General features: G+C 35.4%; 1 protein-coding gene across 1 annotated transcript in view; it reads left to right on the forward strand.

Annotated features, from left to right (window-relative positions):
• Nucleotides 1-20701, forward strand: part of afg1lb (AFG1 like ATPase b) — a 261074-nt gene that overhangs the window by 33695 nt on the left and 206678 nt on the right. Inside the window, exon 2 of the mRNA XM_039749760.1 lies at nt 11790-12010. Coding sequence (XP_039605694.1) covers nt 11790-12010 — 221 coding nt within the window. The remainder of the gene's footprint in view (nt 1-11789; nt 12011-20701) is intronic.

Here is a 20701-nt window from a genome sequence, read left to right on the forward strand (position 1 = left end):
AATTCTATGAAAAAATTGTGCTGCCCTGCAGATATGTCAAACCTGTTTTTTTGAATGAATTTTAAGGCATAGATTTTTCGACTTATACACGAGTATCTACGGTAATATATTTTTAATGATAAGTTTTTTAAAAAAATTGTTTCATGTTGTAATAAAAATATAACACCTCATCTGCATTCAGATGTTAGTTTTCAAGGTTCAAATTGTTAATACATTAACAGATCCATTAGACTATATTATTCTTAAATAATGTTCTTGTTTAGGTTTTATTTGCCATTTATAGCAATTATTTTGGATTTTTGTGTTTGCTTTTATTGTCTGGGTAACAGGCTTAAAAACTAAAAACAGTAGCCTTCATGTAAAATGGATGTTCAGAAAGAGGAATAAAACCTCTGTATTATACTTAAGTATTTAAGCAAGAATTAAAATGAATGACACAATAACCTACAGAATCAACATGGAAATGATAGGTTAATATCAATGTCTTAATAATTATTTTTTCATGTGTTTTGGGACTTCAAAAATAATGGAATTTTTAAGTCTATTTCTGCATCTTGTTTGTGATTAAAAATATCAGATGTGCCCCATTTCTAAGCTGGGTATGCTTTGTTCAATGTACAATGCTGAGGTAAATATTCCTAATGACTCCAAATGCCGTTTACTGTCAATGTTTAAAGCATGCAGGTCATTTGACTTTAGTAGGAGGCAATTTAATATTTTCACAAGGTGAAAAAAATGTATAAATAAAGAAGGCATTAACATATTTTAAGACTTTTTGTGTTAAATATTAGACATTGATTATAATTCAGCTGTGCACCATTTATACTTAGTTGTCCTCAGTTTTATTTTAGAGCTAGATTTGCACTTATTTGCACCATGTATCTGTTTTCTGAACCTACTTATTCAAAACCACTGTCAAAGAACATATTCCTACATAGACCCTGACATACAGGCAAACAGTGCTGGAAGTTAACCTAAGAAGTGTTTTTTAATATAACTAGTGCTAACATGTAGATAATCTGCAATTTTCACATAGACAGTGGACAGGCTGGAATTGAAACCCATTGTTCTGGGGCTATGATGCAGCAATTATTATTTCTGTACTTCCAAGGCCAGATACTACCTATTTTATATAATGCTTTCTATCAGTGAGTTTAACAGTTGTTTCTTACTGGTCTCATTGACAGAAAGGAATTAAAGATAGTATCAGAAGCTGAGGTTCATTTCAGTAATCATTACTGAAGTCATCTTTAACATTTTGTTTCATCTATTCCTCCCTGCCTACCTCTTTTTCACATATGTATCTGCAGTAGTATAGAACTTTGACCTATAAGGAAAGAAACATTAGGAAATGGCGTCATTAGCTGTAGCAAAGCTCGGCAGGAAAATATTTTGTCATATGATATTGAGGATGTTTATTTGTAGGTTGTTTTGTAATAAATATGAATAATATATTCACCATACTTTGTTTATACTCAGCAATTTAAACTGCATATTTTAAAACTGCAGTCAGTGCACCGTCATTGGTGCGGATGTAGTGTACTTGTGCATTAAATCAGAAAGTGTGTTAAGTGTTTTGACATGTATTGTTCTTATCACTGTTAAGAGACCCTTTGGAGTGAATGTATTGTAACTAAATGAAGCAGTCTAAGAAAAAAGTGCTATGGGAGGTCACTGTAACACCTAAGATTACTTTAAAATAATGAGAGGTCTCTAAATGAACTTGTGGCAGATATTTAATAACTAAGAATTTTAGAAAGAAATTACTAAAAAAAAGTTTATGATAGGGTGATAAAAAGGAAGCGAATGCTTAAGAAATATACTATGATAAGCTGCACTGCTGCAAATAAACACTCAAGTGTTGTTGCACAAATGAGATGGAAGGTTTTCTGGAGTGATGAGAATGTTTTGGCTTCAGTGCAAAGTGATATACAGTTGTGTGAAAATATATATATAGTATATACAGGCAAAGACCATGTCTTTTGGAACAATGTGCTCTGGACAGAATCAAAGATACAGTTCTTTGAGCACCGTAAAACAGAAATATTTGGCTCACACTGAGGTCAACATTTTAGGAGAAGAACCTCATACTATACCAACGGTGGATCATGGTGGTTGAAATGTTATGGTTTGGGTTGCTTTGCTGCCTAATGGCCTGAATGGCTTGCAGTCATCGAGTCAAAATGTGCTTGAGGCAAATGTGGGCTATCTGTCCAAAAGCTGAAGCTGAACTGGAAATTGACCACTTAACACGTGTGATGGACGGCCAGCAGCTGACCCCGGCCGACACATCCAAGATGCTAGATAGTTTCTTTCCTGCAGCATGGCGGTGCCCTGGAATCCTGCAGCGCACCATGGGAGATGGAGTTCAGCTTTACAGCCCTGCTGGGTGCTGTGTTTGCCATCGTGTGACGCTGCAGGGAGATGCAGGGATTTTTATTTTACCTGTAGCCCGGAAGTACTCCCAAGTCACGGGGACGGAAGAACAGAAGTACTTCTGGGCTGAAGAAAAATGTAATTCTCCATCTGACCCGGAAGTGCTGACAAGTCACGTGAACAGAAGAGGAGAAGCATTTCCGGGTCAAGGACTATAAAAAGGACTATGGGAGACCCAGCAAACTGAGCCAGAGTTGGGAAGGAGTGTAATGGAGCTGCTGGGGGAGAGGAGGATTTATTATATTGTAATTGTGATTATTGATTTATTGTTTATGTTGGTGGAGGTGCTTTGGGGCACTTTGAAGAAGAAAATTAAATTACTTCTTGATATTTTTAAACCAGTGTCTGCATCTGTCTGTTGGGCGTCCATTCATTGACACACGATAATGCTTAGAAGCACACTAGCAAATCCTCGACAGAAAAAAGAAGAAATGAGGGGTTATAGGCTGCCTAGTTAAAGCCCTGATTTGAATCCCATTGAAATGTTGAAACAGTTAGTACATGCAAGAAAACCCACAAACATCTTGCAAGTGAAAGAAATTTGTATGGAAGGTAGGTAATAAATAATTTCATAGAGTCAGTGTCAGAGACTAGTGGGTAGTTAAGTTATGCAAAACAAAAAAGTCATTCCTGCTAAAGGAGCAAAACCAACTTTTGAGGTCAAGCGGTACCCACTATTTCCCCATTAGACCATTACATCTTTGATATTTTTGTTGAATAAATGATTGAAAAGACACATTTTTCTTGTGTACTTGTTCAAGTATATTAGCTTTATCTGTAAACACTCTCGAAGATAATGATAAGCAAACAAAAATCAATAGGTGCTGTTCGGGCTTTCAAGTATGCAAAGCACCACGCGACAAAGCAGCCGCAAGAAAGGGAGCAATGTGAAGGTAGTCTTCCAGTATTTTTGGAGGAGCATCCGTATCCTCTAGGCCAGTGTGTGAACAGTCCCTCTTCTCACACCCCCTCCGTCAGGAGCAGAGAATGTCAGAGAGAGAAAGAGAGAAAAGCAAACAATCAAAAATCAGTAGGTGCTGTTCGGGCTTTTAAGTATGCGAAGCACCGCGCGGGAAGCATATCATATATCATTGAGGAGTTTTATTTAATACGTAATACGTGCTCTGATTGGGTAGCTTCTCAGCCATCCGCCAATAGTGTCCCTTGTATGAAATCAACTGGGCAAACCAACTGAGGAAGCATGTACCATAAATTAAAAGACCCATTGTCCGCAGAAATCTGCAAACCAGCGAAAAATCCATGATATACTGTATATTTAGATATACTTACATATAAAATCCACGATGGAGTGAAGCCACAAAAGTCGAAGCACGATATAGCGAGGGATCACTGTATATCACTTTTGGTAACACAGAACAACATAAAGTCTATAGATACACTATATAACATATATACTACAGATCATTAAGCATATCTCTTTTTGAAAGTCTGTTCCATTTAAATGGTTTGGTTGCTTTTTTTTCCATTTTTCTTCAGGAGACTAGTTAACATCTTACTCTAGGTTTATTGTATGTGGGCTGCACTATTATAAGATATCTCAATTTAATCCTTACTATATTAGTAAAGAGGGGTCTCTTTTTGTTTTGGTCATTCCCAGTCTCTTGGCATGTCAAAGAACTATGACTCTGTGAAGTGTGGTCTAACCTTACTGGAGAAGGCAAGTTGTGATTGGGATGGTAGAGGGGATAAGGGATAGAGAGCAAGTTACTGTTTGTTTATTTATTTTTTCTTTGCCTTGTCTGCTACACAAGTCCTGGGGCCTCATGTATAACGCCGTGCGTAGAACTCGCACTATAACATGGCGTAAGCACAAAAGGCGAAATGTGTTTACGCACAGAAAAATCCAGATGCAGGAATCTGTGCATACTCCAACTTCCACGTTCTTCCGCTACATAAATCCAGATCAGCGTGAAAACTAACGCTCGTGCACGCGCATTATGTAACGCCCCAAATCCTCCCAAAATTACGCCTTTGAATATGCAAATCAATATAAATCGCCCTTAAGCGCAGCCTTCTGTGAAAAGACAATGGGAAAAGCACGGGGGAAAATATAAGAATTTCAGCGAATACCAAGTGGAGGCAAATGAAAAACATACTATTTGTTCAAATAAACCGTGGTATAATCAACAAAAGGAAGTTGATCGAGTGACATAGCATGTTGGAGAAACTTGAAAGCTCACATTCACAAATCGCACAGTTCCGGAAATAAAAAAGAAGTCACATATCAAAGTCGCCGTGAAAAGCCGAGTTGTAAGCCCACTGTCTAAGTGTCATATGAAAGCTTATTAGGGTACAGAGAAAAAAGGCACACAGTGAGGAAAAAGCACGAAATGTCAACTTCAATCTCGACATTTCCACTTTAATCACGTAGTTTATTTTGTCATTAAAGTAGAACATCATAAACTTCATCTTAAAATCATTTAATTAACCAGTTTCTCAAATCACATCGTAATTAAAGTAGCACGTTAAATGCTTTTTTTTGTATTTGATCTTCTATGTGCTCTATGTGTGTGAATCACTACTTGCTTTTAAACCGGCTCTCTTCCTCCAACTGGACACAGAATCAATTACATTCGTAATATTACAGTTCTCTGAATAACTAAAATACTGAGATGCATACGTGATATCATTTTCATGATGATAGGAGTTAAAGCACGTTATTAAACATGTGTTTCACTTCGATGAAATAATTTATTGCAGCAGTACAATCAGGGGCGGCTCCAGGCTTATGGTGGCACTGGGCAGAGGAAGAATCGGTGGCTCCTTCGCCGGCCAATGTCAGTAAGGTAGCTTATCACGGTGGATGGCCACGTCCGTTGCGGACACTGCACAGCAGCCTCGTGCTCATGACAAGCATTTATCTTTTGTCGAAATTTGTCGCTGCGTTTTTAGCTGTGTTGTTATTTTCTCTTTCTGTTTTATATTCAATATATATTGGCGTAACCGTCACTGCAGTCAGTGCTTTTCGTTCCCCAAGTAACCGATCGCCACACAATCAGCTCTGTAATAGAAATTAAGCCATCTGTAAGCTTAGCGCCGATTCTTCAAAACGTTTAAGGAACATTGAAATATCTTTGTAGTACATGTTTAATTATTCTATCCTTAACGACACTCCCGGTGAAGAATATAGATTATTTAAATGAAGTTAAAGTTTTATGTGTATAATTTAACAAACATATTTTGCTGTATTTCACCTTAAAAATGATATTGTCATCATATGTAAATACGCGCTTTATAAAGTGGCCCAGGTTGTGAGATATTATAACTGTAGTGCAAGTTTACAGTGAGGTGATTGTACTTATAAGTACAAACAGTTCTACAAGGAGCAATTGATTGAGTGCATTTAAAGTTCTTGGAATTAAACTGTTTCTGAACTGCGAGGTCTGTACAGGAAAGGCTTTAAAACGTTTTGCAGTGGCTGAGACAGCGTGTCCTTAAAGCTGTATACCGATAATTCTCTTTCCGATCAGCTGCTGCTGTGATTCACACTCAGATACAGTGATATAAATACTCCAAGTCGTGCAGTGAGAGTAATATGGAAAAAGATGATCCGCTGTGGCAACTCCTAACGGGAGGAGCTGAAAGAAGACGAAGAAGAAGAAAAGGAGAAGTGAGAGTAACAACGCTAAAGCAGTTATGGTATTTGGAATACTATGGCTGTTCCCTGGACCATTATATTGTTACAAGTTTATTACAATCAGATGCATTACACTAATAAACAATATGCGGTTAGTTTCTGTGTATTTATAAAGCCGCGTCATGAAAATAATGAGTAATCACACAAGAACAGTACCATTGCTTTGACGCTGGGTGCCACCAGTTTGCAAAACCGAGCGGAGAACTTGCGTACGACAAGGCATGAGGTACCGTGGAAAAGTGCGTGGCTTTACACCAAGTGTAGGTTTTATACATCGCGATTTGAACGTGGAAAAGTTCTTGCGCAACATTTCTGTGCGTACGCACCGTTTATACATGAGGCCCCTGGTCTTTGTCTAGGTGTTCTTTGGTAAACTTTATTCTTGCCTTGATGCTCTTTCTGGACAATAAAGGTTTACTCCTGGCACACCTTCCATGTAGATTTAGTTTGGGCAGCCACTTTCGAAAAGTAGACTCCTGTATTTGATGTGAACTATGATGAGAGCTACCTGCAGGTCCTATGATGAATTCTGGAGTTTTCAGAGACTTTCAGGACCTTGCATTCTCTTCCAGACTGAACTTGCTCGGACAACCTTGCCTGGACAAGTTGGCAGTTTTATGAAAACTTCTTAACTTGTAGATAATCTACCAGGAAGTGGAATGTTTGCTTTCCAGTTGTTTTGAGATTTTATAAATCCCTTCCTAGATTTATAGACATCAGAACCTTCTTTCTGAATTCCTCAGAGCTTTTGCAGTCCTGGCAAGATGGTAACACACACTTCAAAAATAAAGAGCAAACCAAAACTTAAGGCTATGTCCACACTACTACTTTTTCATTTAAGACATCATTTGTAAAGGAAAAAGATTTCTACCCACACTAGCACTTTTATAAATAATTTAAAAATGCTACCTCTACCCATACTAAAAGGAACAAAAATGCATATGACATAGCTGTTCATCTACTCTGAACAGACACACATTGGTGGAAGCAGGACTCAAAAGTGTTCTGCTTGAAGGGAAGGTTATGTTGCTGGCAACAGGATCAACTTCAAAATTGTAACAACCAGTAAATTATTCAGGTTTTACGTATGTATGCAGTATTCAAACTGTACAAAACATAATTTAGATGCATACAGGTAAATAATACAATAAGCACCATGCACAGGAACTGCCCTATGTCCTCTATTGTTGAAATGTGGTTTTCTTCCATGAAGGGTGAGTAGTTGTTACAAGCAGGATCCATTTGGGGAAAGGCCATGTAATAAGCATGAACTCATCAAAGCACAATTAGAATTTCCATTTTCATAACTCATTTTCATCTATTCACAATGAGCTGGAGTTTTCAGAAGTATATGGCTCTGGAGAGCATTTTCAAAAGTCTCCATTTTCAGAGGCTAAAAATCATGGGGTACTGTGGTACTATGGATGAAAGGTGAAAAAGAGATGAATGTCTGCATTTTAAAATGAAAATGTAGTAGTGTGGACATAGATGTTTGAGGTTTAAATAATATAGGGTTATTTCAAGATCCTCTCTATTGATATTCTAATGATTTGCATCTGATCTGGTGCACCTGATTCTAATTTTAGGTATTTGAGGTAGTGATAAATGTAGGAGTGTACTTACTTTTTCCACATGCACAATTTGCATTTAATGTTTATTTAAATTATGCAATTGACTACAAAATGTAAATTCAACATAATGTTTGTTATATTGTATCTATTTATAAACCGCTACCATTTAAATTATGATCAAATTTCGATATGTTCACATATGTTAAAAAAACTGAAAAAAATGAATGGGGTGTACTTGCTACATATTACTAATTTAATATACCAGCCATTGCTATATCCCAAATATTATGGTGTCCTGAAATAAATTAAAGTCTTCAATGTACATTTTAATCATGTCTGAATAGTTTGATTTGAAATTTTAAACTGTGGAGCAGTGGGGTAAATCAAGGAATAATGTGTCTTTGTCCCAAAAATTATGGGGGGTTGGCACAGAATATTTGCTTTAAAGTGTGGTTTGAGATGCATTGTGAGTCTGTGATAGCTAAATAACTGTTCATACTATTTCTTAAAGTGATTTCAAAAATGTAATTGGATACCTATGCAAGTAGTATGCAGGGGCTTGACTGGCTCATTAAGTCTGTGAACTCCAGAGGAGCACACCTGATGTTACATTGTTTTTGATAGTTTTACTGTCTGATTGTTTTACACAAATTAAAGGGGGACGTTGAATTTCTTACCCTCCCATTTATAGTAAGCTCTTTTATAGTGCTCTCTTCTCTTCTAGGTGAATTTGTATGTGAAATTATTCTGACACTATATGTTAAACTTGATTTTGTATCCTCCTTGCTTTCCTTTGGGACAGGTATTTTCTAGTGTAAAACAGCAAAATTCCTGTGTATTAGGGGACAATAATGAATTTGTAGATTAAAAGCAGTATTAAACTTCTAGCATTTGCCAGTTTCTTCTTCCTTCTAAAATGACTGAAATATTACAAGTGTATACCCCTATTCATTTCTACCTTTCTACCACCTTTCTGAATTTTTAACTTGCCTATCCTTTCATAGTGTTATTTGTATTTCCATTATACAAACTTTACAGGGGCTGGTCATAAAATTAGAATATCATGACAAAGTTGATTTATTTCAGTAATTCCATTCAAAAAGTTAAACTTGTATATTAGATTCATTCATTACACACAGACTGATGTATTTCAAATGTTTATTTCTTTTAATTATATTATAATTGACAACTAATGAAAGTCCCAAATTTAGTATCTCGGAAAATTAGAATATCAATTAAGACCAATGCAAAAAAAGTATTTTTAGAAATGTTGGCCAACTGAAAGGTATGAACATTAAAAGTATGAGCATGTACAGCACTCAATATTTAGTTGGGGCTCCTTTGGCCTGGATTACTGCAGCAATGCGGCGTGGCATGGAGTCGATCAGTCTTTGGCACTGCTCAGGTGTTATGAGAGCCCATGTTGCTCTGATAGTGGCCTTCAGCTCGTCTGAACTGTTGGGTCTGGCATATTGCATCTTCCTCTTCACAATACACCATAGATTTTCTATGGGGTTAAGGTCAGGCGAGTTTGCTGGCCAATCAAAAACAGGGAAACCATGGTCCTTAAACCAGGTACTGGTAGCTTTGGCACTGTGTGCAGGTGCCAGGTCCTGTTGGAAAATGAAATCTGCATCTCCATAAAGTTCGTCAGCAGCAGGAAGCATGAAGTGCTCTAAAACTTCCTGGTAGACGGCTGCATTGACCTTGGACCTCAGAAAACACAATGGACCAACACCAGCAGATGACATGGCACCCCAAACCATCACTGACTGTGGAAACTTTACACTGGACCTCAAGCAACGTGGGTTCTGTGCCTCTCCTCTCTTCCTCCAGACTCTGGGACCTTGATTTCTAAAGGAAATGCAAAATTTACTTTCATCAGAGAACATAACTTTGGACCACTCAGCAGCAGTCCAGTCCTTTTTGTCTTTAACCCAGGTGAGACGCTTCTGACGCTGTCTCTTGTTCAAGAGTGGCTTGACACAAGGAATGCGACAGCTGAAACCCATGTCTTGCATACGTCTGTGCGTGGTGGTTCTTGAAGCACTGACTCCAGCTGCAGTCCACTCTTTGTGAATCTCCCCCACAGTTTTGAATGGGTTTTGTGTCACAATCCTCTCCAGGTTGCGGTTATCCCTATTGCTTGTACACTTTTTTCTACCACATCTTGTCCTTCCCTTCGCCTCTCTATTAATGTGCTTGGACACAGAGCTCTGTGAACAGCCAGCCTCTTTAGCAATGACCTTTTGTGTCTTGCCCTCCTTGTGCAAGGTGTCAATGGTTGTCTTTTGGACAACTGTCAAGTCAGCAGTCTTCCCCATGATTGTGTAGCCTACAGAACTAGACTGAGAGACCATTTAAAGGCTTTTGCAGGTGTTTTGAGTTAATTAGCTGATTAGAGTGTGGCACCAGGTGTCTTCAATATTGAACCTTTTCACAATATTCTAATTTTCCGAGATACTGAATTTGGGACTTTCATTAGTTGTCAGTTATAATCATCAAAATTAAAAGAAATAAACATTTGAAATACTGTACATCAGTCTGTGTGTAATGAATGAATCTAATATACAAGTTTCACTTTTTGAATGGAATTACTGAAATATATCAACTTTGTCATGATATTCTAATTTTATGACCAGCACCTGTATATGCCCTTTTATACTGCATGTGGCTTGTGTCCCTTCTTTTAGGTTGAAGAGTTCTCCTTATTCTGTAACTGCTATACTTCAACTATTTTGTTTTCTATGTAACTTTTTATCCCATGTCAAATCTACTTGTAAAGCTTAAAGCTGTTGTGTACATATTTTGAGTGGCTAATAAAAGTACATCCATGCCTATAATTATTTATTACTTATTCCAAATTCTATGTCTTATATCAGGATAAAATTGATATTTTCAATATTGGAAACTCTGTGCTGTAAATACTGGTTTCCTTGGTGAGGTTTTTTCATTGACTATTCTACAATTAACTGAACTGACTGTAGAGTTAAACTTGAAACTGCTGCTCTTGAATGTCCTACTTTTTAAAACACTCATGTACATTTTTAATTGAATTACAGTAAAAGCCTACCCACAAAAAAGATGTACATTAGAATTTTAAATTGAATCACATTTATAGCATACATGCCCACAAAAAAGGACATGTGAATTTTTAGTAGAATCACATTTTTTAACTTGTCATACATAATAAGCAGATAGTAATGTCAAAGCACTATTGTTTACTTTCCATTATTATAATTATTGAAAGGGATAAGAATTGTGGGAATGAATTTGCTTTTAAAGTGAGGAAGAAGGTCGGTTAGGTGTAGTGTCAAATTTGCATCTAGAAACAATATACAACAAGTTTTAGATGAAAGGTATATTACATTTAAATACTGCAATTTCCAAACTTGCACCACTACTCAGGTGCAGTAGCTGTGAACATATCTGAATTGCAATGTGTGGCTAAATACAAGATTGTTTGTGAGTTTTCAAATTAATTTTAAATCATTTATTGCACCATGCGCATAGTGAAAAATGAGGATTATTTTGGCAGCCAGTTGATGTAAAAAATCCTGGTTTAAGAACAGGAACATTGTACAAAAGTTAACAAAAAACACCATATAGGTCTCCAGTTCAGTGTAAGGGAGGGCTCAAAATTACTGGGAGACTTGGCCACTAATTTCAGTGGTAGTGAAAATAATGCTAATGGAAACCTCTAGCCTTCTCAAAGCCTAACAAAATACTTTATGCAAACTTAATTTAGTTTGGAGACACTATCTGGATCTCTCACACAAATTCTGTCTGAAGTTTCTTTGGTTATACCATATGGTATGGCTGAATATCCAGTTTTGTCAGTATTGCATTATCAGTCGGGCAAAGCTGTATTTTACATGTTTTAAATTTTTAAATATTTAGTTATGCCTTTAATCTTGCTTTTTCTATATTTTTGAATCTTTTTTTTTTTTTAATTTGTGAAGTCAGTTATTGTGGTTATAAACGGTTAAATACAGTATTTTCTCTAAGATACAACTACAGAGTTTTAAGGTTTAATGTGGTTTGAGAAGATTCAGTTTTAGTTGTGTATCAAAGGGTTTTTGCATGCTCTGAAATAATTGAATAATTCTTTTTGTTTTTGAAAGGGTTTACCACCGAAGTAGCAAAAGCTACCAGTCTGCTCACTGTTACAGATCATCATTCAGAATCATCTCGCTCAGTTGGACCATTGGAACATTATGAAAATCTAATTCTAAAAGGAGAACTGAGAGATGATGAACAGCAGAGGAAGGTTTTACAGCAGCTTCAGAAGCTGCAGGAAGCCCTTAAAGGTTACAGCTGCAGTTCCACAGGCTTTTTATCTAAGGTAAGAACACTGGTTAGGGCTTCAAAGCAAACAAAATAAAAAGTACATTAGCTGAATAAAGCAATGTGTTGCAAGAGCTGTATATGATGGATGTTTTATAAGACAGTGAATTGTAAACAGGGTTATATGATTTTAGGTTGATTTATGTGCTATCAACATAGAATTTAGGTTTACATTTTGTAACTCCAAAAATGGTAGAGAATTAGGTTATTAAATAAATATGGAAACCCGTATGAAAAGTCATCCCAGCAGAGAGAGACTGAGGTTAGAATCTCTTTGTGTTGGATGAGAATGTTTGTGTTTTGGACAGTTGTAAACACACTGCCATAGTGTACTCTGAAATAGAAGGCTCTTGCACAATTCACCATTCATACAGAAGTCTCATTGAGAGCTACAGGAATCACTTGTTTGCAGTGATTGCCTTTAAAGGCTGTGTAGCAAAATATTTAAGGTCCCATCATTTTTGTCAATGCCATTTTCATTTGTGTTTTTTTTTTTTTATATCTTGTTCATTCAAAACTCTAAAGCAAAATCTGATGTTTGTTAAGTACAAAATAAACAATGATGGTCGCCAGTTACTTTTGTAAGTTTCAAGTTAATTTTGAAGCAATTGTGGGTTCTTCTTTTTTCATGGAGGGTTACCAACAAATATGCTCATGTCTGTTTAAATGATGTACTAAGAATATTGATATTTCAGATGTGTTCTTTTATTTGTAAATTGTAATGGTAGCATTACGGCAGGAGTCAGTTCTGGCAGTGATGTCCTCGAGTGCTCATGGTATGCTGTTATAATCAAAGTACTTGTTAGAAAAGCCTTGCTAGAGACATTTTGAAAAAATATCATATATGTAACCAGCTATTAAAGATTCATCCACACATGTATTATAAAAATAGAAATAAAGTAACTTTCTGACTCTCTGCATGCTATAATATGGAAATTTCCACTCAGGTTTGTGATTTTTTCCACCTGCTTTTTCACATACATTAATTTGCTTGTGCACCTGGAATTTTACAACGACCACCTCTTTTAATGTTTTCATGTTTGGATTTTTTTCAGTTTTATTTTAGAAAAGTACAAATAGTCCTTCTGGTAAATATGACTGAAATTGCAAGTGCCCGAGGGGTTAAGCCTGAGCTAGAATTATACTCACAAATATTTCTTGTTAATTGTTAGTTATAACAATATTGGTCAATGACTTATCAAACACATCATATCACAAACCCAAATTTGAGATGCATATTATATTATGAGATTTGTGTGTGTCACTAACCTGAATTACCTGGTGGCCTGGTTCTAACAGGTATCCATGAGCCTAAAGGTGGTTTATGGAGAGTAATGTCTTTCTTGAGGGAAGGGTAGGACTCGAAGCTATCAAGATCCTTGATAATAGTTTGACCATAACATATAAGTTAAACAGCTAGCAGTTCAGACAGATATTTAGAGCAGGATTTTTGTTTTATTGTTTATTGTGTTATTTTTTTCTTTTTTCAAGCAGTTGTTATATTTTTCCATTTATAATAAATAATAGTGCACAACTCAGAAACTGATTCATATAGAGAGATGCCCTGAGTAGTTCCTTTCAATTACCTGACATCTCTAATTGCTAATCCTTTCAGATTGACATTTCAGTCTACCCTCCCCACAAACTCCCCAAATCCCCATCCTACTCTCTTTTAATGGCTTCTTAAGGAGTGTGAACTTGTATGGATATATAGATGTGGGTACATCCCCTACCTATCTTCTCCATAGTGGTAGAAACATCCATATCTACCTTGTTGTGAATAAAGCATTTAGGATTCCTTTATTTATTTTCAATAGGCACACATGACTCTTATTTACCTCTTCATTTATAGTGTACTAAAGTGTAATATTGGGAAAGGGGAAATTAAACTATAGGTTGCAATAGAAATAATATTCCAACAATAGCAATAATAAGAATAAAAATAATCCTGAAACTGAAGTAGCATGGGAGCTACTAAGAAAAATAATGATCAATATGACAGACTGCATATGTATATATTAGTATATGCATCTCTCAAATGAATTTACATTAAAACATTCATTGAAACTCGGCAAATATTGTCTGGCCATTGTTCACAACCATCTATGTCTTGACTGATTACATTTTTCACATTTGCTCCTGGCATGTGAAAAAAGTTCTCCACTAGTCCATCTCTCACTGGAAAAACTCATATGTTATATAGGGGTGAGTAGTATGGCCAAAATGTATATCATGATATAAAAATTATAATGGTTGCAGTATATTGTACTGTATATCATGATATAATCTAAAAAGCAGAAACAGGATTAAATATACAACATTTTATACAAAATAATATTGGAATTAAACACTGAGTAAAAATAAATACTGGAAACACAAAGCTTTGAATTGGAATAACACATAAACTACAACACAATACAAATACCATAAGAATACCCTAAAGAAATACTTTAATAGAATTTGTGATACAAATGCAAATCTTCCTGAGCACCTGGACAGACAGGATAAAATGAAAGAACGTTCAGAATATCAGGATCAGTAAAATTACCGTCTACAGCAAATGTTTTAAAGTCTTTTTAAAATTGCGATTTGAGTCAGCTGATCTAATTAAATTATATTCAAAGTACCTTTAATGTGCAGGATAAATAAAATAACTGAGCAGAAAATAAATACTGTATGTATTTATTGCACATACCATTAAAAAGACACAGAATATTTGAAAATGTGTACTTTATAGACTACTGTATACAGTAAAAAAATGAAATAAGATTGACAACAAAAGTAAATAGCAAAGAGCTGTTCTTTTCCAATTCCTTTAGTTCCCCATTGAATAAAAACAAGCAAGCCTAACTAGACTTTAATATTGCCTTTCAAAGCATCTTTATGAATATAAAGAGAAATTATATATAGACAAACCAAATAAAATATCTATCCCCACTGACTGAATACTGTCAAAGGAGACACTATGAAACTAAGCCCTATAATACGTACAGCCTACTAAAGAAAGCTTTCACGCTTGTCACTCTAAAGATTTTCAAAATCCTCATTCTCCAGAAATTGATGTTGGCGGACAAATTTTTAAATAAATACTTTAATGAGAAAACATCAATACTTGTATAAAACAAATGTTTCCCATTCCATTGCTTTCTAACATTGAAGATATGCAGCATTTCAGCATACACAGATCAAATGATGCAAAAATAATGCCCATTGTTGCCTACTTATAACTTTATTTATTTTTAAACTTTTTTTGCTACTTTCTTAAAAATTCTTCATTTCCATTGGTGCCCTAAGCATGTACTTATTTTGCCTAATGATTGAACTAGGTCTAATTTATTGTCATTAACATACAATATCATACATTGTTTGAAATGTGACAAAAAAGACTTCAAAGTCTGAAAACATTATTAAATTTAAGTATAATTTTGGATTGTGAAAGTGGGTGGGGGGAGGGCTTATTGGAATGAGGGACAGGGGTCCTCTTCAGAATCCAATTGTTACAGTGTGACATCCCCAACTATCCATGACAAAATTAAATGGATTTGATATTTCTCACAAATCATGGTAAGGTTGTGGGTGTGGGACTTTTTTTGGGAAGGGAGTTAGTTGAATACCATTGAGTGTCCAGATGAAACTACAAGAAACAAAGGACAACAAGTATCCTGGACTGTGCTAACAAAGGAGATGTTCTTGGAACATTTGAAGCTTGTACAAATTTGATATATCATCTTTTTTTGTACCACAACAGAATAGGGAAAGAAAATATGTGTTCCATATTAATTGGCTGCTTGAATAAGTTGGCCTCGTAACACCTTTGTGCTAAAATAGGAAATTTTAAATTGTGATGACAATTTGTCAACAAGTCATGTAGTCAGTCAATGCCTGTGATTCCTATTTGTGTAATCTGACATGTTGAAGACAACAACATAAAGTAGCAATAGTTGTAAATGCGATATGCTCCCTGACACAAAATTATGTAGTGTGATGTAGGCCTTAGTGAAATCATGTTGATATTACCTGAATGAAGTCTGGAGCTACAAAGTGTATCTTATCAAGAAGTGATAGTATTAGAGACCTTGCTGTCTTCAACTTGATGATATATGGAAGTGAATAAAAAGGTTAATAGGATGTTAAGTTCTATAGCTTTAGGTGTACATAACCAGTTGTCATAATTCTGTTATTTGGCTGTATAGAAAATACTCTGCATATGTTTGGCTTTCATGTTGTAAGAACAATCACTTTCAGTTTTTTCAGTATGTAGCGTAACAAGGACATGCAGTGCTGTGTTTTGTTTTCAGATGAAACAGATGAAAAACATGTGAACAGAAAAGTTTCTGCAGTATTGGAGGCTCAGTGCTTACAATTATGTTCAGACTCAGCATTTGGGCTAATTATAAAAAGTGCAGCACATAAACACTTTGATACCATATGCGCTTGTATGTTTATGAATTTATGACCCCAATTCCAAAAAAGTTGGTACACCATGTAAAGTGTAAATAAAAACAGAATGCAATGATTTGCAAATCTCAGAAACCCATATTTTATTCACAGTAAAAACAGAAAACATATAAAATGTTTAAACTCAGAAAACCGTACCATTTTAAGAAAAGAATAAGGTTATTTTGAATTTAATGGCAGCAACACATCTCAAAAAAGTTGGGACAGGTCAATGTTTACAATTGTGTAGCATCCCCTCTTCTTTTAACAACAGTCCTTAAATGTCTGGGAACTGAGGAGACCAGTTGCTGGACTTTTAAGAGAGGAGTGTTGTTCCATTCTTTTCTGATACGATTATAGCTTTCAACAGTCCTGGGTCGTCTTTGTTGTATTTTCGTTTCATGATGCGCCAAATGTTTTCAGTTGATGAAAGGTCTGAACTCCAGGCAGGCCAGTTCAGCACCTGGACTCTTCTACTAAGCCATGCTGTTGTAATAGATGCAGTATGCAATATAGCATTGTCTTGCTGAAATATGTAAGGCCTTCCCTGAAAAAGGTGTCTGGATGGGAACATATGCTACTCTAAAACCTGTATATACCTTTCAGCACTGATTGTGTTTTTCCATGTGTGTAAGTTGCCAATTCCATAGATGCTAAATGAGCACTGATAACATGTCAGATGGTCCCTCTCCTCTTTAGTCCGTCCATTTATGTTTTCCAAAAAGAACTTCAAATTACAAATCATCTGACAAGAGAGTATTCCACTTTGCCTCAGTCTATATATTAACCTTGGGCCTGGTCCCTTGCACACAGGGATGTCTCCAGATTCTTGGAATCTTTTGATAATATTATGTACTGTAAATGATGAAAAATTCAAAGTCTCTACAATTTTACTTTGAGGAACATTATCCTGAAATTGTTCATAATCTGTAGACACAGTTTTATTACAGATTGGTGAACCTCTGCCCATCTTTACTTTTGAGAGACTTTGCCTCTCAGAGACACTCTTTTTATAATCATGTTACTGACCCATTGCTAACCGATCTAATTAGTTGCAAAATGTTCCTCCAGCTGTTTCTTTTCCTGGCTTTTCTTGCCCCCATTGCAACTTTTTTGAGGTGTGCTATTGCCATCAAATTCAAAATGAAATAATATTTTCATGAAATAGTAAAAAAGCTCGCTTTCTTCATTTGGTATGTTTTCAGTGTTCAGTTGTGAGTATAATATGGGTTTATGAGATTTGCAAGTCATTGCAGCATCCAAACTTTTTGGGAACTGGGATTTTATATTAAAAGTGATTTTGCTTTTCTGTAGAGATACTGATGAAGTCCTATTTTCAGTTGCTTCTGGCTAGAAGTGTAATTTGGAAATTAGAAAAAGAAGTGAATAATATCAAAATCTGTTGTAAAGTGAATTTCTTGTTCTTAAATAATTAAATACCTCCTGAACCATAAATGATTGCTATTATATCACATTTTTATTTTGTTATGTAACTGTTTGGTCTTAAACGATCACTGTCTTGAATCCTATCTGAAACTAGTTTCACTGATTAAGTATTTTCAACCATTTTGACTTTAAGAAAGTATTAATTCTGAGGCATGTATTTTCCAATAGCTCTGTACCTATTCTGATGGCTAAGTTAAAAAAAATAATCATGTATGGTATGCAGTACATCTTACTAAATAATACATTGAGAATTAATACTACGTAAGGGCTTTTAGCTACAATTTTCAAAATGGGTCAGATAGGGACACATTCTTACAATGTGAGTCTACATTTAATAACAGTTGGTTTTAGTGTTTAGGTAGTTTATAAAATGTTCTGTCCCTAGTAAAAATTTGAGGAAGGGAGGTGGGTATTCATATTGTAAAATGTTCTGACGTTTTTGTGGTTAATGTGTATTGTATTGCCCTATGTTATCATCTTAACACATACAAACATTGTTGTCATGCTCCATTATTTCTGTATGGTTGTCTTTGCCCCTTCACTAATTATTAATAGGAAAGCAGTACTGTGTATGTGAAATAATAATGTGACTTTATTCTATTTTTTTTTTAATTGGAAAATTTCTTTCGTTGCTGCAATGTAAAAGAAAATAGTGTTTCCTTCATTTTGTTAGTCCTGTTATTCTCCTTCCTTTTTCATCAGCATAATGGACTAATGTATTTCATTCCAATGTGTAAGGTTTTAGAAAACATTAACTGAATGATCAAAGACTCAGGAGATACTGTGACCTGGGGTGGCTGATGTGCATGAGTTATCTCTGATCCTTTAGGATGCTAGCCCCATTCCTTATACTTAAAAACTTATAACTTCTAATCATTTGAGGAAATGCTGTATACAGGTGGAATCCCGTTATAATAAAACTCATGGGACCATAAAAATATTTCGTTATAACGTAAATTTTGTTATAATGAATATGGGGAAAATATGTATACTATTGTGACCAGGGTGCCATCTCTAACAGTAGAGACTCAAGGACAGCTCTGTAGCTGCTCTGCTGTGTCTGATATTCAGTAATCCAAGGGTGAAATAATTGGTTGTCCTCTTCAGGATCAAGCTTACCACATAACATGCTTGTTGCACAATATTTAGAACATTTAACATCAGGCTTTGAAATGCTCTTCGTCGCACTCTCCTGATCTTACTTCTGTAGACCGTTTCTGCCACAGTTGTGATTCCGAGATGCTGGTGTTCTTCTAATCTGAAGATGGGAGCTAAAGCAAGGCGACTGCCCTTGTCATTGCTCCAGACAGCTCCTAGTTTGGATGAAGTCTTGAAACTGTACCTGCCTTCTCTAGTAATAAAGTACCTGTATTTTCCTTGAAATCCTGATCCCACCTTCCTGCCTGTCGTGCAACTCTGTGACCCAAGCTTGACAATACCTGTATAAAAAAAACACGCTTATTCAACTACAAGAAAGGTTTTATTTGAAAACAAGACATTAGATAGTAACATTTTTTAAATAGATATATAGGTATGAATACAGAATGAAAATGAGATGTTAGATGCAACTTTTTTCATAGAAATAAAGGTATGAAAATACACAATGAAAAGAAAGATCAAATGAAGATGAAGGCTTAATTCTGAATGCTTTTGCCATGTCATTTTTCTTAATTCTGGAATCAACTTTTACTAGGACTTTTAATTTTTCATTCGGCGTAAACTGACACTGTTTCTCGCTTTTTTTGAGAAGTGCTATGAAACTTTGAGAAGCGCTATTAAACTTGAACGCTACAGTATCCTCACACGACACAAACTACCCTTGCAGAAGCTAGGTGGAGTACACTCTCGCCGAGGCCAGAAACTTCACAACCAACTGTCACTTTTTTCGAGACAGGCTGTTGCAGAACATCTGTCAGGGCCCAGGTTTCCAGCAAAGTAAAAAAAAAAAATGAAAAAAAAAAATTCAACATGCATTAACATTATCCAATATTTCAGGCATTTTAAAAAAATAGAACAAAAACTTGAAGGATGTCTAGAATGTTTTGAGTATGCCTTACACTTGAAACATGGAGATAGTGGCTCTTAAATGCCATGTTGCTTAATTACTGTCCAAAAATAACTGAGTTCGAAGACTTTACCAGTCAGAAAAGTATTTCCACAGTGGGTGTTCCTGAAAATGGAGAAACAATTTTTGATGATTTGATTGGTTATCTTCCCTGCCCTGCATAACTTCACTGTGCTGGTAGAAAAATGTCAAAAGTTTTGTACTGCCCTGTGACAGTTCTTCTTGATCTAGGCCACTGATCCTAAGATTTCTTAATTATGTTGATCAGCAAAATGTTCTTCACAAAGCAAGACTGACTTATATTTGACTAGCAAAATACCGCGCTTCGCAGCGGAGAAGTAGTGTGTTAAAGAAGTAATGAAAAAGAAAAGGAAACATTTTAATAATAACATAACATGATTGACATTGTCATTGTCATGAGTGTTGCTGTCATATTTATATATATATATATATATATATATATATATACATATATATACACACACACACACAAACATATATATACATATACACACATATATACAGTATATATACATATACGTATACATCCACATATATATACATATCCACATATATATACTGTATATACAAACCGGATTCCAAAAAAGTTGGGACACTAAACAAATTGTGAATAAAAACTGAATGCAATGATGTGGAGATGGCAAATGTCAATATTTTATTTGTAATAGAACGTAGATGACAGATCAAACTTTTAATCCGAGTAAATGTATTATTTTAAAG

Source organism: Polypterus senegalus, chromosome 3, assembly GCF_016835505.1.
Source record: "Polypterus senegalus isolate Bchr_013 chromosome 3, ASM1683550v1, whole genome shotgun sequence".
Taxonomy (NCBI): Eukaryota; Metazoa; Chordata; class Cladistia; order Polypteriformes; family Polypteridae; genus Polypterus; species Polypterus senegalus.